The 27,528-nt window shown below is 43.3% G+C and overlaps 2 protein-coding genes across 3 annotated transcripts in view; one reads left to right on the top strand and one right to left on the bottom strand.

Annotated features, from left to right (window-relative positions):
- Nucleotides 1-9,545, bottom strand: part of GLYCTK (glycerate kinase) — a 36,102-nt gene extending 26,557 nt beyond the window's left edge. The window contains exon 1 of the mRNA XM_032321505.1: nt 9,432-9,545. The gene's annotated coding sequence lies outside the window, so the exon portion shown is untranslated. The remainder of the gene's footprint in view (nt 1-9,431) is intronic.
- WDR82 (WD repeat domain 82) lies at nt 8,744-27,297 on the top strand. 2 transcript variants are annotated; one of them, XM_032321654.1, is made up of 9 exons: nt 8,744-9,007; nt 13,866-13,963; nt 17,367-17,433; nt 22,056-22,155; nt 22,640-22,756; nt 22,986-23,141; nt 23,765-23,834; nt 24,397-24,539; nt 26,127-27,297. In XM_032321654.1, exons 1-9 carry the CDS (start codon nt 8,847-8,849, stop codon nt 26,154-26,156), a joined length of 942 nt encoding a protein of 313 aa, XP_032177545.1. In that variant the 5' UTR covers nt 8,744-8,846; the 3' UTR covers nt 26,157-27,297. The 2 variants fall into 2 exon arrangements, with proteins under 2 accessions (XP_032177545.1, XP_032177554.1); XM_032321663.1 differs by lacking the exons at nt 23,765-23,834; nt 24,397-24,539; nt 26,127-27,297 and adding an exon at nt 23,198-23,407.
- Nucleotides 27,298-27,528: the final 231 nt, after the last annotated feature.

Here is a 27,528-nt window from a genome sequence, read left to right as displayed (position 1 = left end):
TATTTGAGAGACAGAGAGAGTACAAGCTTGGGTGCCATCGAGGGGAGGGGCAGGGGCAGAAGCAGAGGGGAAGGGAGAGGGAAAGGGAAAGAATCCCAAGCAGACTCCACACTGAGCGGGGCTCAGTCTCACAACCCTGAGATCATGATCTGAGCCAACAGCAAGCTTAAATGACTGAGCCACCCAGGCGCCCTTGTCTTATTTCAATTTAATTATTAGACCAGCCAGCAAATCTAGAAGGAAAGAAGGGAAAACTTTTCCTCCAAAACCATCTTTTTTTTTTTTTTTAAAGATTTTATTTATTTATCAGAGAGAGAGAGGGAGAGAGCGAGCACAGGCAGACAGAATGGCAGGCAGAGGCAGAGGGAGAAGCAGGCTCCCCGCCGAGCAAGGAGCCTGATGTGGGACTCGATCCCAGGACGCTGGGATCATGACCTGAGCCGAAGGCAGCTGCTTAACCAACTGAGCCACCCAGGCGTCCCCCTCCAAAACCATCTTAATCAAGCTCCAGGGAAGCCTGGAGAAGTGGGTATTCTTTTTTTTTTTTTTTTTTTTTTTTAAGTATTTTATTTATTTATTTGAGAGAGAGAGAGAGAGGGATCACAAGTAGGCAGAGAGGCAAGCAGGAAGCAGGCTACCTGTTGAGCAGAGAGCCTGATGCAGGGCTCCATCCCAGGACCCTGACATCATGACCTGAGCTGAAGGCAGAGACTTTAACCCACTGAGCCACCCAGGTGCCCCAGGAATACCCAACTGGGCATTCTTTTTTTTTTTTTTTTTTTTTTTTTTTTAAGATTTTATTTATTTATTTGACAGAGAGAGATCACAAGTAGGCAGAGAGGCAGGCAGAGAGAGAGAGAGAGGAGGAAGCAGACTCCCTGCTGAGCAGAGAGCCAGATGTAGAACTCGATCCCAGGACCCTGAGATCATGACCTGAGATCATGACCCACTGAGCCACCCAGGCGCCCCCCACTGGGCATTCTATCTCAGAAATTTATCTCAAAGAATTGGAATTCATAAGGAGCCCTCAGTTTTAGAAGCTATATTGTTTAGGAGACGTTCCACTTTAAGTTGTGTAGCATGAAATTTAAAAATGTAATAAATGGGCCAATCCTAACCCAATTGTGGTACTAATTTCACAACATGTAAGTGTATTCAATAATCATCACCTTGTACCTCTTACATAAGAGGTCTTACGTCAGTGATGATACCTCAATACAGTTGGGGGAAAAGCCTTTCCACATAGCTTAAAATATAAGGAATAATTGTTATTTCTCATAACAGGTGATCTCAAGGTAGGATGGCTGTAGGGTTGGTGTGCAGGTCACTAAGACGGGAGATCAGTGTTCTGGAGCTGCCCTAACAGTCACACAAAGTGGGTGGCTTAAAATAATAGGACTTTTTTGTCTCCGTTCTGGAGGCCAGTAGTCCCAAGTCCAAAATCAAGTTGTTAGCAGAGTCATGTTCCCTCTGAAATCCACAGGAGAGACTTGCATCTCTACCTCCAATGTCACCTTGCTGTCTTCTGTCTCTTTTTATAAGGACACTGGTCATATTGGATTTAGGGCCCACCCGACTCCAGTATAAGCTCATCTTTACTAATTACATCTACTACAAATCTATTTCCAAATCTGGTCACATTCTGGGGGGTGAAGACTTCAATATACCTTTTGGGGGGACACAGTTCAATCTGTAACAGACCTTTCCCAACTTTCTGCTCTGCCATTCTCATCCTCCTGGCTTGCCTTTAGGCTGCCTTCCTCATGGTCCAATGTGGCTACAGCAGCCCCAGACATCACCTCCGGCACAGCAGGGAGCACCAGATGGAGAATGATCATCTCCTCCTTTTATCTCTTTTAGAAGATGAAACCTTCAGAGGCCCGGTCCCCAGGACACTTCCGATCATTTCTGAATGGCAATATCATCACACCTGTAAGCCTAATCCCATCACTGGGAAGGGAAACAAGACCACTCAACATGATCAGCTTAGATCAGAGTTTCCCAAATTCGAAAAAGTCTCAGGATCACCTGGAGGGCTGGTGGACTGCTGGGCTTACCTGCGGAGCTTCTGGTTCAGTAGGTCTGCTGTGAGTTCTAAGGATTTGACTTTTTTTTTTTTTTTTTAAAGGAAGGCTTTGCCTTTTTTTTTTTTTTTAAGATTTTATTTATTTATTTGACAGAGATTACAAGTAGACACAGAGAGAGAGGGAGGGGGAAGCAGGCTCACTGCTGAGCAGAGAGCCCAATGCGGGGCTCAATCCCAGGACCCTGAGATCATGACCTGAGCCGTAGGCAGAGGCTTTAACCCACTGAGCCACCCAGGCGCCCCAGGATTTGGCTTTTTGACAAGTTCTCAAGCAAGGCTGCTGTTGCTGGTCCGGAGACCACACTTTGAGAACGAGTGGTTTAAACTTAGCAGGATTTATCTCAGAGAACTGGAGTCAACTCTTGGAAAATGCATTGCTATCCAGAGGAGGGAGGAATACCTGGGAAAAGAAAAAAAAAAAAAAAGAATTAGGATTTCATCAGAAAAGAGCCAAGGGAGGAAACTGTTTGGTAGGCAACCAGTAGTGTCTACCATACAGTGGCCAAAGAGCAGCTAGGCAGCTAGGAAAAGACCAGGAGTGTGTCCAGGCAGGTGAGAAGAGAGTCAGAGCAGAATGGTCAAGGGGCCATAGAGAAGAGATTGGGGAGTGGTCAACCCCATTAATGTCACAGACAGGAAAAGGAGTGTAAGCATTGAAAAGTGATTAGTGGGGACGCCTGGGTGGCTCAGTTCGTTGAGCAGCTGCCTTCGGCTCAGGTCATGATCCTAGCGTCCTGGGATCGAGTCCCACATCGGGCTCCGTAGGGAGCCCGCTTCTCCCTCTACCACTCTGTCTGCCTGTGCGCTTGTGCTCTCGCTCTCTCTCTCTCTGACAAAAAATAAATAAATAAAATCTTAAAAAAAAAAAAAAAAAGAAAAGTGATTAGTGGATTGGACCCCTAGAAGATCGGTTTATATTAGCAAGAGCAGTTTTATTTTGAAGACAACACATAGGAATGATCATACGAAATACAGAAAATAACTCCCTTATGCTACTGGTGGGAATACAAAGTGGTGCAGCCACTCTGGAAAACAGTATGGAAGCTCTTTAAAAAGTTAAAAATAGATCTACCCTATGTTCCAGCACTTGTACTACTAGGAACTTCCTCAAAGGATACAAAAGTACTAATTCAAAAGGGTACATGTGCCTCCATGTTTGTGGCAGCGTTATCTACAATAGTGAAAATATGAAACAGTCCAAGTGGCCATCAACTGATGAATGAGTAAGGAAGAGGTGGTATGTATATATAGACAATAAAAATGGAATATTACTCAGCCATGAAAAGAATGAAATCTTGGCTTTTGGCAAGGACATAGATGAAACTAGAGAGTATATCACAAGTGACATGTCAGTCAGAGCAAGACAAATGCGACATGATTTCACTCATAGGTGGAATTTAAGAAACAAAACAAATGATCCTAAGGGGAAGAGAGGCAGACCAAGAAACAGACTCTTAACTACAGAGAACAAACTGATGGTTACCAGAGGAGAGGTGGGTGGGTGGGGGGTAAATAGGTGATGGGGATTAAGAAGGGCACTTGGGATGACCACCAGCTATTGTAATGAAGTGGTGAATCACTATATTGTATACCCGAAACTAGCATTACAATGTATGTTAACTAGAATGTGAACCAAAACTTTTAAAAAGTAAAATAAAATACTGTGAGTTCAAACAAAATTTTCTAGCTAGGGGGCTCCTGGGTGGCTCAGAGGGTTAAAGCCTCTGCCTTCGGCTCAGGTCAGGATCCCAGGGTCCTGGGATCGAGCCCCACATTGGGCTCTCTCCTTGGCGGGGAGCCTGCTTCCTCCTCTCTCTCTCTGCCTGACTCTCTGCCTACTTGTGATCTCTCTCTGTCGAAAAAATAAATAAAATCTTAAAAAAAAATTTTTTTTTTCCTAGCTGGAATTATTATTAAGGTTCATTTTAGATTCATCATGATTATTTCACAAATTCAGCTTAATTGTTTAAAGTACATAAATCCTCTCTCTTGGTCAAAACTTTTTTTTTTTTTAAGATTTATTTAATTGAGAGAGAGACAGTGAAAGAGAGCATGAGAGGGGAGAAGGTCAGAGGGAGAAGCAGACTTCCCATGGAGCTAGGACCCTGATGTGGGACTTGATCCAGACACTCCAGGATCATGACCTGAGCCTGAAAGCAGTTGCTTAACCAACTTAACCACCCAGGCACCCTTGGTCAAAACTTCTGGTGGTCTTTTCCTCTTTCCTTAAAAGCCAAACCAATCAAACTTTTGTTATAATCAACCTGAAACAATCAGTTTACCTTTGTCTTTGTTTGCATGACATGACACTATTTTCCGGTTAATTGAACTTGATATTACACATTTCTCTTTGGCATTTTTGCTTGTTCTCCCCTTCCCCCTTTTTTGTTTGCCTTGTTTTCTTTTTACTTTACTTCTACTTGGAATGTACTTCTCCGTGAGCCTCTTTTGAAATGAATTTTGAAGTCAATTGGGCAACATTAATTCAATTATTAAAGCAGCAGACATTTCCTTTTTCAGTTACTTTTGTCACACAGTCGTGGCTGGTATCTCAATTTCCAGACAGAATTAGATACACCCATGTGAGCATTCCTGGTCCCTTGTATTTTGTTGCAGATTCAAAATAATGAGGCACAATCAGAAACATTCTTATTTATTTATTCATTCATTTATTTATTTATTTATTTGACAGGCAGAGATCACAAGGAGGCAGAGAGGCAGGCAGAGAGAGAGAGAGAGGAGGAAGCAGGCTCCCCGCTGAGCAGAGAGCCGGATGTGGGACTCGATCCCAGGACCCTGAGATCATGACCCTGAGATCATGACCTGAGCCGAAGGCAGCGGCTCAACCCACTGAGCCACCCAGGCGCCCCAGTTAGAAACATTCTTATTTAATGGTGGTGTTACTGCTCTGAACACAATCTGGGCACATAATCCAAGTGGGCATTTCAGTTCCTTTGAAATGATTTTTCCATTGGGTGAATGCCTGACAAATTCCTCATTTTACACAGGCTCCCGTGGATCAGATGTTGGAGAAGACGGGGAATGCACAGGGGTTCAAAAGTCACGTAATTTCTCATTGAATCTGTGAGGACAGGGAGTATACGGGACATTTCTCTATCTTCCTCTTAAATTTGATATGAACCTACAATTGCTCTAAAAAAATTAAGTCTGGGGCACCTGGGTGGCTCAGTCTGTTAAGCATCCGACTCTTTTTTTTTTTTTTAATATTTTATTTATTTATCCAACAGACAGAGATCACAGGCAGAGAGAGAGGAAGGGAAGCTGGCTCCCTGCTGAGCAGAGAGCCCGATGCGGGCCTGGATCCCAGGACCCTGAGATCATGACCTGAGCAGAAGGCAGCGGCTTAACCCACTAAGCCACCCAGGCGCCCAAGCATCCAACTCTTGATTTCAGCTCAGGTCATGGTCTCAGGGTGGTGAGGTCAAGCCCAACCCTGGGTGGAACCCACACTCAGCATGGAGTTGGCTTAAGATTCGCTCTCCCTCTCCCCTTGCCTTCCTCTCCCCTTGCCTTCCGCTGCTCTCAGTCCCTCTCTCCCTAAAATCAATCAACCAATCAATCAACCAATCTTAAAAAAAGTTAAGTCTTAGAAGAAAGAGAGAGAAAATGGAAAAGAGATAAACGGGCCTATTGAATATCTGAAATCCTTTGGCTAAATTCACGTATTTAATTAAAAATATAAGTTGAGCCAGACCTTGGCTGGACCCTAGATAAAATGAGAGGCAAAATTACTTTACAAACACATGATGGAATAGTATGTAGCCATTCACAATGGTTATGTAGTTCTGTACTTATTGATCTGGAAGATGTTCATAGCATTATATTAAAAGGGTAGGTTATAAATGAGCCCATTAAAAATATATTTCAGGGGAAAGTCTGAAAAACTCTACATCAAAATGGTAAAATTTATGTCATGTATGTTTACACTAATAAAAACAAATATAACAGTCGTTACTTCCGGATGCTATGGTTTTTTAACTACTAATTTGTATTTTTCAAGTGGGTTTTTTTTTTTTTTTTGGGCAATGAGTGTGTATTTACTTATATGAAAACTAAGTAAATAAATAAAGTGATTTTTTTTTAAAAGGAAAAATTTTAAAAAATTAGTCTGAGGCTCTTTAAGATGCACTTCTTACTGCAGCTTTCCCCTCTACCCATCCCCCACTGGAGTTGGTCTTTCTGGGTCACCTTTTAAAGTCCAGCATTTAAGGCACTGTTGGACTGGAAGCTAGGAGAGCCCCACTCTAACAGGGCAGGGAGCCAGACAAGGAATGTGAAACAGGCTGAGCCATTTCAGGACACTCTTAAAATATGAAAAAATGACTTTTTCCATCCCCAAAATAATTCAGGGACTCAAGTCTTGGGAGGAAACTTCAGTCTTAACAGTGAAATCTGGGAAAGGTACAGGAAGTACAAAACTCAAAAGATACCCTACAGAGATTTCTTTCAGCCGACAACATTCAGTTGTTTCGTAAGAGGGGTTTAAAAAAATGGTATTTCATTGGGTATATTCACTTCCCGAAAGTTCCAGGACATGGCACCAGATCTGTTCTTATTGCCATTTAACCATTCAAAGCCGACTCTAATAAAGAAGCATGAATTGCAGGGAAGTGAGAGCTTCAGGGCACAGAGGACTTTTCTTCCATTGCTTTGCAGTTTGGAAAGTTGCCATCCATTCGGGTTTCACTCAAACAGCCTTTTGCCAGATCCCAGAACAAATTGTAGCCACAAGTTCTGCTCTTTGTCAGGAGGCAACTGCAGCCCAGACATAGCCAGGATCTTGCCCTCTCCCTTCAAAGAACAACTTCTCTTTATGTGTAGGGACATTTTGCCCAGGGACATCCCTTAGTTCTTTCTAGAAAGACTCGACTGTCCCAGGGTTTCTGTTTTTACCATTATCCAAGTTATTTCTGGATCTCCTAATATCAGTGATTTTAATGTTTAAGCCTTTCCACACCACTTTTCTTCCTCTATAGCCGCTGCAGTTTGGTGAAGCAAAATAAACAAGCCTGTCTCCATTGCTAGAGACCCCAGGCCATTAATCTTTGAGGAGGAGCTGCCCACAAGTTAGAGATCTACCAACTTTCTCACAGGTTGCACTGAGTTTGACCCCTTGCACAGAAAAGTTAAAGCCAATGTGCCCGGTACCTATTTTGTGATCAGGTATCGCTTTCCTTTGTTAGAGATCAACTTTCCTTCCCTTTATGGCAAAGAATCCTTAAACCACTGAGACAATCCCATTGACTACAAAGAGGATAATGCAACTGTTTTATATTTTGAATGTGGTGGTGGGTGTCAAAACTTACAAAACTATCCATTTAAAAGGCCAGTTTTTACTGTACATAAATTATACCTTGACTAAGAACACCACCACCAATTCGGTTTAGTAACATGGAATAATGTGTAACATATAATACTGATCTAGAAAAAAGATGGTTGCATTTAAAGTTTATGTTGATACCTGAAAAGGGGGGAAGAAATCCAAAGAACTTAAAACCCTGTTTTGTTGAACGAGGTAACTTTCCCTTTTAAAAATTTCTTTGTAGGGGCACCTGGGTGGCTGTCCTTAAGCGCCTGCCTTCAGCTCAGGTCATGATCCTGGAGTCCTGGGATTAAGCCCCAAATCAGGGCTCCATGCTCCGGGGGGAAGCCTGTTTTTCCCTCTTCCACTCCCCCTGCTCGTGTTCCTTATCACACTATATCTCTGTCAAATAAATAAATAAAAATCCTTAAAAAATAAAACTTAAAGTTTCTTTGTAAACGGTGCTATGAGTTTTGAGGCTATAAATACGTCTTAAAACTTAAACTGTTTATAAAAATGTGTCGAGCTGTACACTTAAAATTAGTTCACTTTATGCACTTCATGTTACGAGTCAATTAAAAAGTTTTTCAGGACGATTTAAAGAAAACTTCTGGGTAGTAGTCACAAGGGTATATATCCAAATGGGAAAAAACCCAAAATTATTATTAAAATTTGTGTAGTCTACCTAAAACAAAAACAAAAACAAAAAAACCATACAAAAAAAACCCCACCCCACTCTGAAACAAACTATGCTGGCGCTGCCGTGCACGACCAAAGCCCAGCAGCGATCGGTACACTGACTCACCCCCGGAACAGGCCTCCAGTGGCGCAGCTGACCCCCGCAATACCTGCTCCCCGAGGCCTGCGGTAGGCAGGGAGCCTCTCGGGGGTGCTGCGATCCCGCACAAAGGCCCATGGCTCCCCGACACCAGGGGCCTTCGGGCCCACCCAGAAAGCCTGTGGACATGCCCGCCCCCGTGTCCCACTGCTGGCCAGGGAATCGCCACCTCGGGCCACCCCGCCACTCCACTCCTGGGCGGCCGCGCTGACGTCATCGCCCCGCCGCCCCGCCTCGCGCCGCCGTTTCATCCCGCCCCTTTTCCCGGCGTGCGCCGCGGTGAGGCTCCTCGCCCTCGGCTTCTGCCTGTCGTCCCAAGATGGCGGACACAATGAGCCGGCGCGGCGCCGGTTGGCCCTGAGGTGACTGTGAGGAGGAACGGTCCGCGAGCCCTCGCAGTCCGGGCAGAAGAGCGTCGCACGTGCAGGAGGAAGAAGGGAGGAGGTGGCCCGGCTGTCGGCCGCCTTTGCCCTCGCCGCCGGCGCGGCACCCGCCCCGCCAGGGTCGGCCCCTCGGCAGCCAGCCCGCCCGCCCGCCAGCTCGCCGCCGGGCCCCGCCCCAGCCCTGCGCCGCCGCCGCCGCTTCCAGCAGCCGCCGCCATGAAGCTGACCGACAGCGTGCTGCGGAGTTTCCGCGTCGCCAAGGTGTTCCGCGAGAACTCGGACAAGATTAACTGCTTCGACTTCAGCCCCAACGGCGAGACGGTCATCTCGAGCAGCGACGACGATTCCATCGTGCTCTATGACTGCCAGGAGGGCAAGTGAGTGCGGCAGTGGCCCTGGGCCCGAGTACGACGTCGGTCGGTCCCACCCTCCTTCCCTCCCGTGGCCCAGCGCTCGCCCCCGCCGCCCGCCCCCGCCCCGGCCCCGCCGCCCTCCCCCGGCCTGTGTTGCGCTCGCCGTTGCCAGGGCCAGGGCCTCTTCCACTTCTAAGCCGCCCAGGAGACGTTTAATTTTCTTTTCAAAAAATAACGAGAGTGATAGTAACAACGTTACTATTTTGTATGCCTAAGGCCTCCTGGAAAACCGCTTCTGCGTCTCTTGCCAAATCCCACCTTGACCTTGACCTTTAAACGCCCGGTCTGCCCACTTCGGCCCCAGCAGGTAGCTTTTCCGCTCGTCCGACTGTCAGAGGTGCCCGTCAGCTCTGGCCCCCGCGCGGAACCGCAAAGGCTGCTCTCCTACCTCAGTCAACAGCGTCACAGCTCGCTCTCTCTGCCCTCCTCAGTGACCTCGATTCAGCCCTGGCACTCCGCCCATCTCCTGCCCCTCAGCTTCCCGAGGCCTTCTGCCGGAAGCCCGCGTGGGTTGCAGTTCTTAGCTGTCAGGATTTATTTGTTGTGCCTCTTTGGGCGCCCTGTCTTCCTTTCTGTTCCAAATCATTCTCTTACTCCTTGAGATCCGCTGTCCGCATTTGTAGTTAACTTCTGAACAGCATCAGAAACTTTTCCTTTTTGCCAGAAAAAAACCAACTTGGCTGTCCCATCTCGACCTAAATGGGAACCTGCTATGAAAACAAAGAAAGCATCCTCTAACAATTTTGTGTTTCCTCTTACACTTTTTTTTTTTTAATTACACTTTATGGTCCGCTTGGAATTAACCAGAATTCAGGGTCTGATCCCGAAAATTCTAAATTCTGTGTTGCCCCAAGTCCTCTGGAGACCCACTGTCTTGCATATCTGTAAAGTCTTAAATGCACATTTTGCCCTTTAATCTGGGCTTCTGTCAGCTTTGCCTCTCATCCTTTGTAGACCGGCACTCTCCTTGCTAAACTGTGAGCACCTTTGGAGGAAAAACTGGTTTAGGCTAGATTTGATTTTCCTCAGCCACTTTTCCCTGAGTAGGCTTATGGATATTTTCGTTGAATTTGGTGGCTACTGGTTTTTGTCAGATTTCAGTTTTTTACCTGGCTGCAGGTAATATTTTTTGAATTCTCAGGAGTTTTCTCTATTTTCTCCAGCTGTTCCTTTTGGCTATTGATTCTTTGAACGATTTTATTTATTTATTTATTTGACAGAGATCACAAGTAGGCAGAGAGGTAGGTAGAGAAAGCGGGGGAAGTGGGCTCCCTGCTGAGCAGAGAGCCCTGGGCCTGAAGTGGGTCTCCTGATCCCAGGACCTGGAGATCATGACCTGAGCCGAAGGCAGAGGCTTAACCACTGAGCCACCCAGGTACCTGCCTGTTGTTTTAAAAGCGATGTCTTCTATAAACTTTATTTTGGAACTTGTCTCTTCATTTGTGAATTTGGTTATCTAAAGTAATGCTGTTTTGGTCTAAGCTCTATCTTCTCCCCAAGTTTTTCCCGCGGGGCCTATGAAAAAGTATTACGTAACTGACTCTGACTCTGCCTGCAGTATGCGGAAGAGTGGCCTGTAGTGGTGGTCTTGGGGGAGGAGAGAATTGTTAGCTGGACCATTATTCATTCAGTAGGTGGATTTCTGTCCAGGTCTGGCCATTTGAATCAGATTGGAAGAGAGAGTAACTTAGAGTTGGAGTGGGCATCAGGGTTCCTGGGTCCTGGAGCTAGAAGTAATTTGAAGCTGGCAGGCTTTATAATGTTCAGTGTTTGTGCACAGGATAGAACTTCTTCCTGTAACCTGAGGAGAGATGTATATTCTCATTCAAAGGACATGAAGGTTGTGACATGTGACAGCATTCCTTAGCAGTTTGTCTCCATGTGTGGCATAATTTCTACTTGTTGGGAGCAATGACTTAGAAGTCATGTCTTGTTAAAAGTAAAATGTTAATTTCATGACATAATGTGGTATATTCACTCATGTAGCAGTTTTACATAATTACAGACTTGCAGAAAAGTTACAACATTATTTCAGGTATCTCCCATATCATCCAGTAATCAGTTACATTTTACCTCTTTTGCTTTATCACTCTGTATGTAAGTATTGAGGTAAGCATATTTTTCTGAATCATTAGGGAATAAATTGGAGGTGTCAAGCTTCTTATCTCTGAATGCTTCAACATGGGTTTCCTAACAATTTTTACATAACCAGAGCACAGCTATCCAAATTAGAAGATTTAGTGTTGATAGGGGCACCTGGATGGCTCAGTTGGTTAAGCAACTGCCTTTGGCTCAGGTCATGATCCTGGAGTCCTGGGATCAAGTCCCACATGGGGCTCCTTGCTCAGCGGGGAGTCTGCTTCTCCCTCTGACCTCTCCCCTCTCGTGTTCTCTCTCTCAAATAAATAAGTAAAATCTTTAAAAAAAAAAAAAAAGTCAAAAAAATAAAAAAATTTAGCGTTGATATAACAGTATAGGGTACACTCTTCTAAGTTTTCTCTTATCAGTGAATTGTGACACTGTGATCTGTGTTAAGAGAGTGGCCTGGTAGTTAGGAGACCTGGGCTCTAGTTTGGCCTTGTTACCAGGTATTTAACAGTGGTCAGATCACTTTAGATGACCTCTTTAACCTTTAAGAGTCCACAATCCTAATAATGTTGAAGGAAAAATACGCTAGTCGAAGTCTAGTCAATGAACATTGATAGAAGAATCGTGTTTTTTTGGAAGGCATAGTTATCTCTACTAGATGGTACTAATATTAGAATTTGGGAGCTTGAAAATGGCTAACGCGGGGTTCCTTATGCTTAATATTTTCCAGTTTTTTGTTCATTTTGTCCATGTTAACATCCACCAAGTGATTTTTCCAACTTGAAAGAATAAGAAAGATACTATCTGCTAGATGATGAAAATTATTCATAGAGAAGGCATTATTATAATTTACTCATACCTGATCACAAGAATCATAGTTTGTGGCTCAGTGGGTTGAGCTTTTGCCTTCAGCTCGGGTCATGATCTTGGGCCTGGGGTCTCTAGGGTTCTGCTCTGCCGGAGCCTGCTTACCCCTCTCTCTCTGCCTGCCTCTCTGTTTGCTTGTGATCTCTGCCTGTCAAATAAATAAATAAAATCTTAAAAAAGAAAGAAAGAAACTTCCAGAATATTCATGGAAAAATGTAGTGCATGGGCTTCTTAAAGATCCTGTGAAATGAATATAAAAATTAGGCCTTTGCTTTCAAACTAGGAAGTGATATGAGGTAAAAATTTCTGTCATGAAGAACAAATCTTGGGACCCCTGGGTGGCTCAGTTGGTTAAGCAGCTGCCTTCAGCTCAGGTCATGATCCCAGCGTCCTGGGATCAAGTCCCACATCGGGCTCCTTGCTCGTCGGGGAGCCTGCTTCTCCCTCTGCCTCTGCCTGCCATTCTGTCTGCCTGTGCTCGCTCTCTCTCCCTCTCTCTCTCTCTCTCTCTCTCATAAAAAAATCTTAAAAAAAAAAAAAAGAAATCTTACGTTAGTGTTCTTGGTAAATTTGAGACAAATAGACCATATATAAGTGGAACTGAAATTTCCATTAAACCACACCCTTTAATGTTGGCTCTTCATGATGTATCTTCACTGTTTTAGACAGACTGATTTACTGGGATAAGTAAGCTTCTTTTTCTACTTGTAGAAACAGTCAATGATTCTTAAGAGCAAGAACACGTGCCTGTGCATGCATGTGCTCACTATTTACCACACAGTAACCCCCAGCAGAACTCAGGATGAGGGACTCAGCAGGGTAGCCTTTGGGCTGATCTTTTTAGCTGAGCTTTCAGTTAAAGGTGAGAAAGTGGAAAATTCAATGCATGTTGAGTGAAAAGTCTTGTTTGGAAATAGGGTTTATGTATCGAAATTCTTGACCTCCTGACATTAACAAAAATTGAAAGGGCAAATATTTGACTTCTTAAAGTTGCCCGAGTAATCTGATTGTTTAGCATCTAGGTTCCATTGAGAGGGTGAACTTCTTTCTTTTTCAAAATTGGAACTCTTGGTAAACATTGGTACAGGATTTATGAAATTCTCTTACACCTAAATGTAGAACATGGTGAAATTTTTGGTCAGATTTTGCTGAGACCTGTTTTAGCTTGATCTTTGATCCTCAAGGTTCTATAGAGGGAAACACCGAAGATCTTGAAATGCATTGTTAACCTTTAGCTTGGAAATACGTGTTTTGCTTTAAAAAAAAGAAAAGAATCACTGACTAGTTTTTTCCTAGGGAGAGTTAGCCTTGCCTTCCTTCTATAAGGCTCAGTAAGTATTTCGGACTTGCAAGATAGGAAGGATGGATAGCTTCTGCAACAGCAGTTATATTAGGAAAGACAAGCAGTTTTGTGTCTGGTTTCAGTTTTGATAAATCATTTCTTCTTGAAAAAATACCTTATTTCTAAATGAATGGCTTAAGAAAAGTTCTGGTCACTTCGGTATGACATATTCCCATATCCCTCTTTGTTACAAGGTGTGACGTGTTTTATATGCCTTTCTTCCCAAAGAGATGTACTTTTTCTCAAACTTAACTTCTGAACATTGTAGTAAAGACTCATTTGAGCCCTCAGATTTACTTACACTTCATAACTTCAGCATTTGGTGTTCAGAGATGAAAATCTGTTACACTTGATTGACTCCATTTATTTCCTCCCTTTTGGAAGAAATTCTCTTTCTTTCCAGTGTTAGAGTTTCCCAAGAATCCTCATCCTTGCCACGTCATTAAGTGCTTCTTTCTATATGATGATCCCAGATTTTGGTGATGGAGGATTTTGATGGTTTTTCTTTCTCCATTTCCTCGTCAGACCAAAGAGAACTCTGTACAGTAAGAAATACGGCGTGGACCTCATCAGATATACCCATGCAGCAAACACAGTCGTGTACAGCTCTAACAAAATAGACGGTAAGCAAGCCTTCTTTTTAGGAAGTTATGGTCATGGTTTCTTTTGTTAAATAGTACTTGGAATCTTTGTGACTACTTCTGCTTTGGTTAGAGTTACTTTAATTTAAATATTTATCTGTGATGTTAGCAGTGCCAACATTGTTACAACTCAAGGGATGCTGGAAGTAATCCATTAGTACTTTTGAAGAACTTGAAATGAACTATGAAAGGTCTCCAGATTAGAATGGAGAGTGGGTATATAAAACAATGAATTATTTTTATAGTTTGTACTTCTTTAAACTTGAAAGAATACTTTTAGAATAAATACAAGGAAAGAATACTTGACATACAGCAAGTGGTAAATAACCACAAATGCTTGAACTATGGTAATTTAGGGACCTCAGAAGAGTTTTCTGTTGTACGCCTACCTTTTATGGTCTGTGTCATAAAGGACAGTGTATTGACCTTTATTATCTTTGATTCCAGGGACTTTTTTAGATACGAATTTTGTCCCTTTTCACTTTTATTTATTTTTAAAGATTTTACTTTTAAGTAACCATGGCCACACCTGATGTGGGGCTAGAACCCATGACCCCGAGATCAAGAGTTGTATGCTCTACTGACTGAGCCAATCAGGCGTGCCCTCCCCTTTTAATTTTTAAATAAAATTAGTATCTTTGAAGAGTGGAAAGTTATTTTTAGAAATTTATTTATTTTTTAGAGAGCATGATGGGGGTGAAGGGAGGGAGAGAGAGACTCTTAAGCAGGCTCCACACTCAGCACAGAGCCCAGCACGGAACCCAGTGTGGACCCAACTTGGGGCTCGATCTCAGGACCCTGAGATTATGACCTGAGCTGAAATCAGGAGTTGGATGCTTAACTGACTGAGCCACCCAAGTGCCCCTGCAGTTACATTTGTCTAATGTCATCCAACAAAGTTGGCTTAGACTGCTATTTTGGCTATGCCTATCTCAGGGCAGATGGGCAGAAGTCTTTTTTTTTTCTTTTTTTCTTTTTTTAATGAGACTTTTCTGCCTGTACATGATTTTTAGTAAGTATATCATTTCTACTTTTCATGCCTCTATTTCAGAAGTGGTTTTCTAAGTAAGCAGTGCAGTTGATGCTTTTGGACAAGAATATAAATCATTAGGATCCTGAGGAAACATATCTATGTGATCATCTGAATGACTGGTATACATCTTCTGTTGGGGTATTTTTCTGGGTGAATAAATGAGAGGATTCTCCAAATATGGTGCAAAATGAGGCAAATGTGTAGCACTTGCAGCTTTGCTGCCAAGCCTCTGCTGTGAGGACATTGCCTTTCCTGTCTCAAGTGCATCCCGAAGAGTTCCTCCAACGCTCCGTTTCCTTTTGCCTGATTCCAGGCTGAGGTAGTAGTTTGTACAGTTTGAGGGTCTATGATACCACCCGGTACAGGAGATAACTGTACAGGCCACTGCCTTGCCAGGAACAGCGCACCAGCTACTGAGTGGGGCGGAGAGGATGGCGACGCCCTGCTCATCTCTGGGAGAACAGGTAATGGGGAGGAAGTCTTTTCTCCTTAGGGCAGGTGGGTCGTTAATAGAAGTAGAACCAGGAAGATTTTGTAGTTGTCATTCTAGAACTTTGAAGATTTTCAAAGAAAACTATATTAGAATTCCTTTTTGGAACATACACAGGGTGCGATTTCCCCTCTCCCCCGTCGGATGCCCTGTTATTAGAAAGTACCCCTGTGAACCACTGTAATGACTTGGTGCTTTCAGCCTCTTTGTTTCTGTGTTCTGTTTGCTTCTAGAATGTACTTTTTGTGCTTTCCTGTTTGTGTTTTGGCACCATTTCTTATTGCCTCCTTCTCAACAATTGCTTCTTATTCCTAGTCTTCTGGGGGACATAGCACTTTATCCAGTTCTGTTTTTTATGGCACTTCATTCCCTTGCTGCCACCATCTTTTTTGTTTACTTTTTCAGATAGAATCCCTTGGTTTTTAAGAGTGTTTGTCTTTTTCTCCCCAAGTACAAGTTTCTGTGATTATTCCTTTCTTTGATACTGACAAAATCTCACTGCTCTGACTTGTTGGTATATTCATGAGTTTGATTTTTAAATCTCTTTAACCCAAATTTCCTCATTTGTTCTTTTGGTTATTACTATATTTTGGTATTATTATTATTATTATTATTATTAATAGACTCTTTTGATACACAAAGGACCAGTGGATAGTTGGTTAATTTAAAAAGTAGTAGGACATTACTTCTCTTTCCATTCATTTTGTTTTTTTTTAATGATTTTTTTTTAAAGATTTTATTTATTTATTTGGCAGACAGGGATCACAAGTTGGCAGAGAGACAGAGAGAGGAGGAAGCAGGTTCCCTGCTGAGCAGAGAGCCCGATGTGGGGCTTGATCCCAGGACCCTGAGATCATGACCTGAGCCGAAGGCAGAGGCTTTAACCCACTGAGCCACCCAGGCGCCCCCTAATGACTTCTTTTTTTTTTTTTTTTAAGATTTTATTTATTAGAGTGAGAGAGCGAGCACAAGAGGGGGATGAGGGGCAGAGGGAGAAGCAGACTCCCCACTGAGCAGGGAGCTCAGTGTGGGACTCGATCCTGGGATTCTGAGATCACGACCTGAGCCGAAGGCAGATGCCCAACCAACTGAACCACCCAGGCGCCCCTCCATTTGATTCGTTTTCATGTAATTGTATATCCAGTTAACATTTAGGTCACGGTTGGATGACCACTATTGGAGAACCCTGGACAGAAGTGTTATGCCAGAGTCCAGTCTGTCTAATCCTCAGTTTAGCCTGGCTGTTTAATTCTTTGAGCCTGCTTCTCAGCAGCTAAATGTTTTTCTTTAAGGCTTGCCATTCTTTTTTATTTATTTATTTATTTTTAAGATTTCATTTATTTACTTGACAGCAATCACAAGTAGACAAAGAGGCAGGCAGAGAGAGAGGGAGAAATAGGCTCCCTGCCGAGCAGACAGCCTGACATGGGGCTTGATCCGAGGACCCCGAGACCATGACCCGAGCTGAAGGCAGAGGCTTAACCCACTGAGCCACCCAGGCGTCCCAAGGCTTGCCATTCTGTGGGCACTGGAACTATTGCGTTTTGGGGGGGTGGTGGGGGCAGGGTATTCTCATAGGAGAGGTTGCACTGTTAATGGTGCAGAAGCCAATGATGGTGGTTAACAATGATTTTAAACATTGTTCTAAATGACATCAACTTGAGAACTCTGCTTTTGAATTACGTGAAATCTGTCGTGCCCATTCTTTAACTGTGGAGAGAAATTACTTAACCTTATTTATTCACACCTTGCTTAAGTTAGGGAAAACAATGAATTCTTTGACCTTGTTTTTAAGATGAAAATACAAAGTAATTCCTTTAAAAATAATAGAATATCATCATGCCTTATTTGTCTTCTTACAGATACTATTCGTTACCTGTCCTTGCATGACAACAAATACATCAGATACTTTCCTGGACATAGCAAAAGGTAAGAACCAAGTGTTATAGAAATAGATAGTTCTTTTATGCCTGAAGTTATCCAGAGACTAAGAAAGTAGAGAGATTAGTGAACTGAAGCTAGTTCCTCACTGCTATTTAGCATCCTTCTTAGTCTTGTCTTCTTAACCCTCCCTAAAACAGTCAACACCTGATTAGCTGAGGTTGTGGAAGCAGGGTTGGAACTTAATTAGGAAAAAAGGTGGATTAAAGATACTCAGTGGAAACATAGGTAGTACAAATTATGTTTATCATTTAGGAACCACAAGCAAATGGTCCCTTAATGAAAGGACCATTTACATGTACGAGGCCTCTTCCAGTATTGGTGGCCCCATTTTAGCAGGCCCCTACTTTACATAAATGTGTTCCATGTGAAGATCTTAATGAGGATGCAGAAATACTTTGGAAGTCCAAAAGCTTGTTTCCTTCTTCTACTTTGTAATGCATTTTGTTTCTTTCTCCTACCCCAGTTCCCCCAGTGTCTTTTTCCTTCAGTTTTTTCAAGTTTGGGTTGAAAGTTGAACATTTTCCTTTGGATGATACTTAATCACTGAGGGTTATTTCCTTGTCCCTTGTTTGCACATACACATTAACCTAGTACAAGTTGGAGTGGCACAGAACCCTGACAGGAGGTGGACCAAGAGCACCTTGTTTCCGGCTGCACTTTTGATTGGGCAGGGCAGGTCTGTGTTGCTGAAGATGAAAGGTGGCACAATAGTTACAGTTCTAAACAAAGAATGGCTTGGGACAAGTAGATGTTTTTACTTGTTTGTAGTCAAATTAATGTTCACAAATGTACTGTCAGTAATTATAAGTTGATTGCAGTTGTTTAAAATTCTTTCGAATTATCCCTCCTCCTGATGTTCTGATTGTTAGATGACTTTGTGCTTCTTTTGTTTTGAGGAAATCAAGGCCATCCCAAATGCGTTCTTTTCAACTTCTATCCCTTCTGTCTCTTTCTTGGAACCTTTTCCTTAAAAAAAATAGCCTTTCTGCCTTGACAGAACCATCCTCTTTCTGCTTGCTTCCGTCTTAACTAGACCTTTCCTTTCTGCCTACAAACTTAACTTGGTCTTCCTTATTTTGAATCTATTTCTTGAACCTCTCTCCCACTCCTTTTAGCTGTCAAACATGAAAGAATAATCTGCGTACTCCCATCTCCACCTCCTCACACTCATTCACTGTTTAAATCACTCAGTCCCAGAGTCATTTATGGTGCTGTTTCCAAGCCATTTTATTTTCCTTTCCCTGCTGCCTCGAGTTAAAATCTGCTGCCTTGGGGTTTGGTTTGTTTTTGTTATTTTGGCTTTTTTTGGTGCTCAACTTCTTGGTAACTTTTTTTTCCCTTTGGCAGCTTACTTTTCCCATCTTGGTTCTACTCTTGCTATTCTTGGCCTCTCTTTTCTCCTTTTGACTTTAAACAAGGTTCTACCTTTGCTTTTCTTCCTCTTTTGACATTTTTCCTGGTATCTCCATCACTCATTTCATTCACCTCTACTCAGATGGCTTCCCAAATCAGTATTTTTAGCTCATGTTTATCCTGACTTCCAGATTCAATGTCCACCTCCAGGTTTTATATACATCCACGTAGGCATTTCTTTCATGCCCCCACCTGACAGGTACAGGATGCCATCCCTCCTCATTACATGCCTTGGGCCAGCTCCTCTCTGTTTGCCTCATATTTCTTGATTACTGTCCCTTCTAATTATCCTGACGCAAAGCCTGTTACCTGTTTGCTTTCTTTCCCCTGCTTTCACATCTAGTGAGCTGTTAATCCTGTTGATTCTGCCTAGGTTTAACCTCATGTGTCACTTGGCTCTGTATTCTCTCCTTTTCTTCTGCTCCTGGCTCATGCCCTGTTAAGTGAATTACTGGCAAATCCTAATTAATCTTCCTGTCCCTCATCATCGTGCTTTAGCATCCTTTATTACAGCTCTGACCACTTCACAGTTGGTGTCTGGAAGCTTTAATGGTTCTCCACATATGTCTTTTCCTCCCCTCTGTAGTCAGGCTCACCTCCCTCAAGCTCTGACGCATTTTCTCAGCATTATCTCCTAACACTTGAGTTGAGGTGAACTCCGTGCTGCTTCCTGAATGTTGGCCTCATCTTTCCTGTTTGGCACCTTTTTTGTAAAGGCATCTCCCATTGAAATTCTGTCCACTACATGTGCTGCTTCTTCCAGAAAGCCTTCTGGAACTTTCTTGAGTTTTCTGGACTAGACAGTTAAGCTTTCTTAGAGTTGAGATTTTACTCCTCGTTGCATTCCCTTTACTGCTCAGCATAGAACCTTGTGCCAAGATAGACTTCCTCTGAGCTTTTGACCTGAGTACCATGGCATTAAAATTACATGTCCATATGCATTCTGCTCACTCTGCTTTATTACCACCTCAGCATTCCCAGGATATTTTGGTTTACAGTATCTTTAAATGTTTAGATTGAGGAACTAGTATGAATATTAGTTGAGTTATATTGCAAGAAATTTTTCTTTAGGTAAAAACTTAGAAAAGAGTACATTTTCTCATTTTCTAGTCATGGCTTAAATTTTAATTCTTTCCAGTGGAACCAAAATTTCCTGAACCCCTTTCATGTCATCCAGAACTTGAACTTTCTCTATCTGTTTCCGGATTTAAAAAAAAAAAAAATTCGTTCACAAATGAGCCGTGCAGTTTGGTCATCTTTTTTTTTTTTTTTTTTTTTTTTTTTTTTTTTTTTAAAAGATTTTATTTATTTATTTGACAGAGAGAAATCACAAGTAGATGGAGAGGCAGGCAGAGAGAGAGAGAGAGGGAAGCAGGCTCCCTGACGAGCAGAGAGCCCGATGCGGGACTCGATCCCAGGACCCTGAGATCATGACCTGAGCCGAAGGCAGCGGCTTAACCCACTGAGCCACCCAGGCGCCCCTGGTCATCTTTTTTACTTCAAACTTTTGTCAAAATGAAATAGCACAATGTTTCCTTTATAATCTTCATCTATGGCACCAGCTCATGTATCTATGAAGTGTTTTTATAGCCAAACCCACATGTGAAACTACTCTTCCATAATCCAGAAGGAAGAGTTATCCAAATGTTTGTTTTCACAAGGGCTTTTCTGTATAGGTGGTACTGACTGTAGAATCATAGGTACCGTACAGGTTATAGATCTCCTCAGTTGGGTCTGTGGTATGCTCTGAGAGGCAGGTGAAGTAGAGCCACATGCTGTCCTTCCTCGAGTGCCAGGCCCAAGTGCTTGGGAGGTGGCAGGTGTCTTCAGAGCAGGGCGTGGCATAGTGAGAACATAAGCAGAGGGGACAGGAGAGCTAGGGGTGAGCCTTTGGAAGAAGTGTCTTTTTGTGAGCGATTCTTAATGCTGTACCCATAAGGGGGACTGGTATCAGAAATACAATTGCCATTAGCATAGGCCTATGGCTTAGTAAGTGTGGTGCCCAAACCAACAGTCTCACCGTCACCTAGGAGCTTATTTGAAGTGCAAGTTCTCCGTCCTTACCACAGACCTGCTGGATTAGAGGGTCTGGGAGCAGATCCCAGTAATCTGCATTTCAGTCCACCCTCCGGTGATGCTGATGGTACTCAGGTTTGAGACTGTTGGTGTAGTCTGCAAAACTCTAGTTAAGGAATCATGAGGGTTTTTTGTTTGTTTTGTTTTTTGATTGATACATAGTTTAGTACCATAAATCCACACAGTTTAGGTTTTCAGTATATTCACAGAGTTGGGCAACCGTCACCACAAATCCAGAACATTTTCATCACTCGCAAATAGAAACCCACGAATCCAGAACATTTTCATCACTCCCAGATAGAAACCCCTTAGCAGTCACTCCCTATTCCCCCTCCTACAAGTCCCCAGCGACCACTAATCTACTTTCTGTAGCTTTGCTTATTCTGGACATTTTGGGTATATGAAGTGAGACAGTGTGTGGCCATATTTTATGTCCAGTTCTTTCACTTAACCATGTTTCCAAGATGCATACATGTTGTAGCATGAATCAGTGCTTCATTTCTTTTTATTATTAGCAAATAATATTTCATTGTATGGATATACCACATTTTGCTTCTCCATTCATTTTGATGGGCATTTGGATTGTTTCCACTTTTTGGCCAATGCAAATAATGCTGCTGTAGACATACGTGTACATTTTTGTACAGACATACATTTTCCTATTTCTTGGGTATATACCTAGAAGTGCAATTTTGGGGCCTTATAGTACTTATCTATCTTTAACTTTTTGATGAAGTGTAAAACCTAAAAAGCAGCTGCACCATTTTACATTCTAGTCAGCAGTGCATGAGGGTTCTGATTTCTCCATATCCTCAGCAGCACTTACTATTTCTCTTATGAAGTAGTATCTCCTTGTGGTTTGATTTACATTGGACTCTTAACATTTTTATGCTGTAGTTTTAAGTTTCTCTTTTCTTTGCTGTTAGTTTCATTCATAGGGCTTTTCATTATATTAGTTGCCTTTGGTTATTCCAGATTGCTTGTGTACATATGTTTCTTAAAATGGCAGTTTTGGGAGAACAGGTGTATGTAGGTAGACAAGTACCTGTGGTTTAGAGCTCACATCCAATTTTTGCAGATGTTTTGCTTCAACTCTTATTTGTCTTGATGCATTGCAGGGTGGTGGCCTTGTCCATGTCACCTGTGGATGACACTTTCATTTCTGGGTCTCTTGATAAGACCATTCGACTCTGGGATCTCCGGTCTCCTAACTGCCAGGTAATGGTACTCACAGTTACACTTTGAGTGTTCTCTATGGTAGGCAATGTCGTCAGCTCTTCCTCCCAAGGGAGAAAGTATTGGTTCCATTCTGAGATCCCAGAGTCTTTCTAAACTTTGGAGAAAATCTGTCTTCCTGGTGGGTAGCTTATAACTAAGCTAATACCCTAATCCAGCACATACTGCATTATGCTCTGTGGCTTTTTGCTTTCAAGACTATTTTCTTGAAACCCGTGAGCTATAGCTTTATTCTCAAGGGATTTGTTTTTATTTGAATTCAGTGTCTATAGAATTGTACAGTTAAAGACAGTTGTATGGAGACCTGTTTGTAAAAAGCCTCATTTTAGTTAGTTTTGGGCTTTTTCCATTCCCTAAGTAGGCAGGTGCCTATCTGTGTTCCTTTCTTAAGTTTTCATTGGAAGAAGTAAATTTATATAGTGGTAGGATCCTGGGTTCATTAACTTTTTTTCTTATTTTTTCTTAGGGTCTCATGCATCTACAAGGCAAACCTGTTTGTTCCTTTGATCCAGAAGGGTTAATTTTTGCTGCAGGTGTCAATTCTGAAATGGTCAAACTTTATGACCTTCGCTCTTTTGATAAGGTAAAATTTTTAAGTCTTTGAGCTATTTTGGTATTACGGAAGTTTTGAAGGGTAAGAGGACAGCCCTTTCTATGGTGAATGAGGTATGTGGTAGACATTAGAGAATGTCTGAGCAATAGTTCTCCTTTTCTTAGTCAAAAAGGAGTCTAAAGGGACGGAATGAGAGTTGGCTCTGGCAGGAGGAGCACTGATGGGCCTTGGGCTGGGGTTGCTGTCTTTATCGTTTCAGGGGCCATTTGCGACTTTTAAGATGCAGTACGATCGGACTTGTGAGTGGACAGGACTCAAGTTCAGCAATGATGGTAAACTCATCCTCATATCCACCAATGGCAGCTTCATCCGTCTCATCGATGCATTCAAGGGAGTGGTGATGCACACCTTTGGGGTGAGCTGACAGCCTTGGAGCATGGCTGTTTCTGTGCTTCTACCTCCTGGGCTGAGAGTTATGCCAGCTGGTTGATGGAGACCAGCAGTTATCTTGGACTCACTGATGGAGGCACAGGCTTGCATTTTCATTCTGAACATGACCTTAACTTCTCTTGGATTCTGAGACACTCACTTCTCACATAGTGACCCAAGTTTGGCGTTCAGATACAAAATAATTTTTTTTTTTTAAAGATTTTATTTATTTACTTGACAGAGTGCACGTGAGAGAGAGCACAAGCCGGGAAGGGGGGGGGGCAGTGGGAGAGGGAGAGGCAGACTTCCTGCTGAGCAAGGAGCCCAGTGCGGGACTTAGACCCTGGGATCATGACCTGAGCTGGAGGCAGACCTTAACCAACTAAGCCACCCAGGTGTCCCCAGATTAATTCTTAGCCGTAATAATTTTCTTGCCTCATTGAATGTGGAGTTGGAGATGGGGGTGAATTGTAAAGGATGGCAGCCTTGTGTGGAGCATTGGAGGAGAGGGTTTCATGGAAAGGAAGGTGATTATGAGCTAGCTCCGTGTTTGCAGGCAATTATTTTATGTTAACAGGGCTGTGATAAGAGAGCTGTTCTTATTTTTAGGGTTATGCCAACAGCAAAGCTGTCACTCTGGAGGCCTCGTTTACTCCAGACTCCCAGTTTATTATGATCGGTAAGCTTTCTTTATTCCCCCCTTGGGGTACTTCTCTGGTACTGTGCATTTATTTGCATATTTTTATTAGTTCTAACTAATTAGGATACACTCTTACTTTTTTGATAGACGTTCTTAGATTTCTGTATAGCGTGTTACGCCGAAGGTGTAATGTCTTTATCCTCATTTTGCAGTTCCTTACCAGGAACTGGCATTAATGTTGGTCTTTCCTGGATCAGCATGAGTTAAGCTCTATAGGCACAATCTTACTAGTAGTACTAACTTCCTGATTTAACCCTACTTTCCGTTGTCAGTGGCTCAAGGCTGGTAGGGTGTGATGGTATTCAGCCCCCTTTTTACATGAGAAAATTGAAGTTAGAGGGGAAGCGACTTGCTCAGGAACAAATAATTAGAGTTAAGATCAGTTTCCAGAGTGTCCTTTCTTCACTGCCTCTCTTCCCTCAATTTCTGATGAGGGGCCAGGTCCTGAAGCTTGGCTTTTCTCCAGATGTCAGTCTGTGTCTTTCCCACTTGCCTTTGCATTGCACCTTGACTGTTGTATTTTCCCTTACATTCCCTTTAGGTTCAGAGGATGGCAAGATCCATGTCTGGAATGGAGAGAGTGGTATAAAAGTAGCTGTGTTGGATGGCAAACACACAGGTCCCATTACCTGTTTGCAGTTCAACCCCAAGTTCATGACCTTTGCCAGTGCATGTTCCAACATGGTATGTGAACATGGGAGATGTCTTCCACTTAGGGGCCCTTTCTAGTTAGGGTGGTGGGTGGTTTAGTGAGCATAGCAAGCTGTGTTCTAAATAGGTATGTGACAAGGTTCCAGGTTCTTATTCCTCAATTGGTGGCTTCTCTGATCCACCTAAAATCTGATCTCCGCTTGGACTAGTCTTTCACTTTTTTTTTTTCCCCCCCAATTGATTGATTTATTTCGGGGGTGGGTAGCAGAGGGAGAGGGAGAAGCAGACTCCTGCTGAGCAGGGAGCCCACTCAGGGCTTGATCCCAGGACCCTGAGATCACGACCTGAGCCGAAATCGAGTCAGATGCTTAGGGACTGATCTTTCACTTTTACTTTTACCCTTCTTTCCTGATCTGAGATCACCTCTGTATTGCTGGGAGATCATAGGCTTTTTGTTGTTGTTGTTGTTTTAAGATTTTATTTATTTATTTGACAGATCACGTAGGCAGAGAGGCAGGCGGGGTGGGGGGTGAAGCAGGCTCCCCACTGAGCAGAGAGCCCAGATCCCACCCTGATATCATGACCTGAGCTGAAGGCAGAGGCTTAATCTACTGAGCCATCTGGGCACCCCATCAGGCCAGTTTTTGCTATGGCCCCTGGATTTATACCCAGACTACTCGGGTCTATGCCTGGTAGTTTTTTTGCCTTTTATTTTCTTTTAAGATTTTACTTATTTGAGAGAAAGAGCATCTACACGAGTGAGGGGAGGGGCAAAAGGAGAGGGAGAAGCAGACTCCCTGCTGAGCAGGGGGCCTGATGTGGGGCTCAATCTCAGGACCTCAGGATCATGACCTGCGCCAAAGGCAGATGCGTAACTAACCAACTAAGCCATTCAGGCATCCGTTATTTGGTCTTTTAAAATACTTCGAATCAACCTTTTGTGCCTGCAGCCTCTTAGTGTGCCTTTGCTTTGGTTTATGCTGAATTCTCAGTAATTCATACAGTTGATCATAACTCACTATTTAGAATTTCCTGTATGCCTCTGTCTCTTCATAGGCAAGGTGGGCAGAACAAAGTGAAGTGTGTCTCAGTCTCAAGTTTGTTTTGGATCACTTAAATCTGTCTGGGTATTTGAGGATGAGGGATTTTGCTTCTAGTTTTCCCAGAATACAGTTCCCCCCTTAGCTCTTTTTATTTGTTTTCTCTTTCTCCAGCTGAGGAAACAGTGTTAGAAGGAAATGCTTAAAGCTATCCAGTTCAATCCCTCTCACTTTTTTACAGCTCAGGAAGGAGAGGGCCTGTTGGAGGTCACCTGGCAGATTAGCAATGAGTCCAGGTTACCCAGACATCTCCGTCCCAGACAGCTTTCTTGTTTTTCCTTACCACTTGGGCACTGGAGTGGGAGGTAGACAGTGTTGGAGACAGAATCAGCTTACTTTCGCATGGAGGGGGTGTTTCTCCATAGGTTGCCAAAATGGATGGGTCATGGGGGAAGGCCACCAGCCACAATCCCTCCCCCATTGGGTTTGGGCAGCGTGATGCTGTGGAGAGGGGTAAGAACCTTCAGCAGAGAGGAGAGAGGCTTGGCTTTTAAAAGTTGACTTCTATTTCTCCTTGCAGGCCTTCTGGTTGCCCACCATTGATGACTGACCTAGGTGCTGCTTGGCTGTTTGTGTACAGTGAGGGTGGCCAACAGGAAAGAACTCAGAGGGGACTGAGATAATGGATTGGATCATTTGACTGGGCTGGAGAGCATCCTTCCACATGGCCTTCCCATGGATGTGCTGTACATCTGCTCAAAAGAAAGTACTTTGCCGAGCTTCTTCAAAAAGACTCTTGGTGTGGCAGGTTCTATCAGGACTTAGATTTTCCAGCTGTCACTGCACTGAGCTCCTCCAAAGGAGTGACCAGATTCATGATTAGGGTATACTGGGGCCCTCAAGACGCCTTCAATTTTGAATGTATTTGCTGCTGAAGAGCCGGTGAAGTTGTTAATTCTGCACATCCCTTTTCCCACCCCCATAAATGCATGGGAAGCCACAGTTCTGGTTTTGAGATGCTAAGGGCAGCTCAGCACCCCTTGCCCTCACCCTGCATGTCTTGTTACTGGGTCTCCCTGTGTCATTGTGGCATTATTCCACAACCATCATGTTACTTAGGTGCCAAACATTTACAGAAATAAGTCTTCATATATCTTGGGGTAAGAAAGGGACAGATTCAGAAGGAAGGACCTTGCTTGCCAGGAAGCCTTGTGAGTTAGTCATCTGAGGGTGGGTGATCTGGGCATGCCTCAAAGCTCTGAGTATTGGGTGGGAAATGGCCCAAGAGCCTGAAAGGGAGTAGGGGTTGCAGGTAGTTCCTATGGCTGGGAGGTTTAGCGGTAGCCTTAAGTGATCCCCATCATCAAGACAAACCTGCGGTCTTTCTGGGTGCCTGCCGAGCTTGGTTTTGTACAAAAGCAAGGTGGGAGTCTATTTTTGTACATGAGATACATCACGCTTTCCTGTGGGCCAGTATTGTGGAGTGAGTCTGAGTTGTTTACACTGATGCCTTCCCTGCCCACCACAAATTGTGTACAGAGTCTCCAGATGATTCCACCCCTTTCCCAGCTCCTAAGCAAGAGCTGGCTCTAGGCCTGTGTTATATGTTATATTTAGCCTTTTTATATAATGACATGGGGTTTCTGTTGTTTGTATTTTAGCACAGTGTGTACACCTTCATTTAAATATATCCGTGGGTGCATACGTATATATGTATATGTATGTATGCATATATATATATGTATATAGAATATGTCACTTCTCAGAGTTCAGCAGAAGGAGGTGGAGTCCGGCAGCCCGGGAGAAAGACTGCATCCTTGCTAATAGTGTTTGCCACAAGTGTTAGTGAGTCTTCTCTATTACCTTTTTCCTTTGGGAGACAGAACGAAGCAAAGCTTCAAGTGTTTGCTGTTCCCATGGCAGCTAAACGAGGGTCTTGGGATAACTTCCCTTGTGTTCCTCAAGCCGCACTTTGGGGCCCT

Source organism: Mustela erminea, chromosome 1 (assembly GCF_009829155.1).
Source record: "Mustela erminea isolate mMusErm1 chromosome 1, mMusErm1.Pri, whole genome shotgun sequence".
Classification (NCBI taxonomy): domain Eukaryota; kingdom Metazoa; phylum Chordata; class Mammalia; order Carnivora; family Mustelidae; genus Mustela; species Mustela erminea.
The sequence above is the reverse complement of the archived record's forward strand: the minus strand, read 5'-3'. Positions and strand labels throughout refer to the sequence as shown.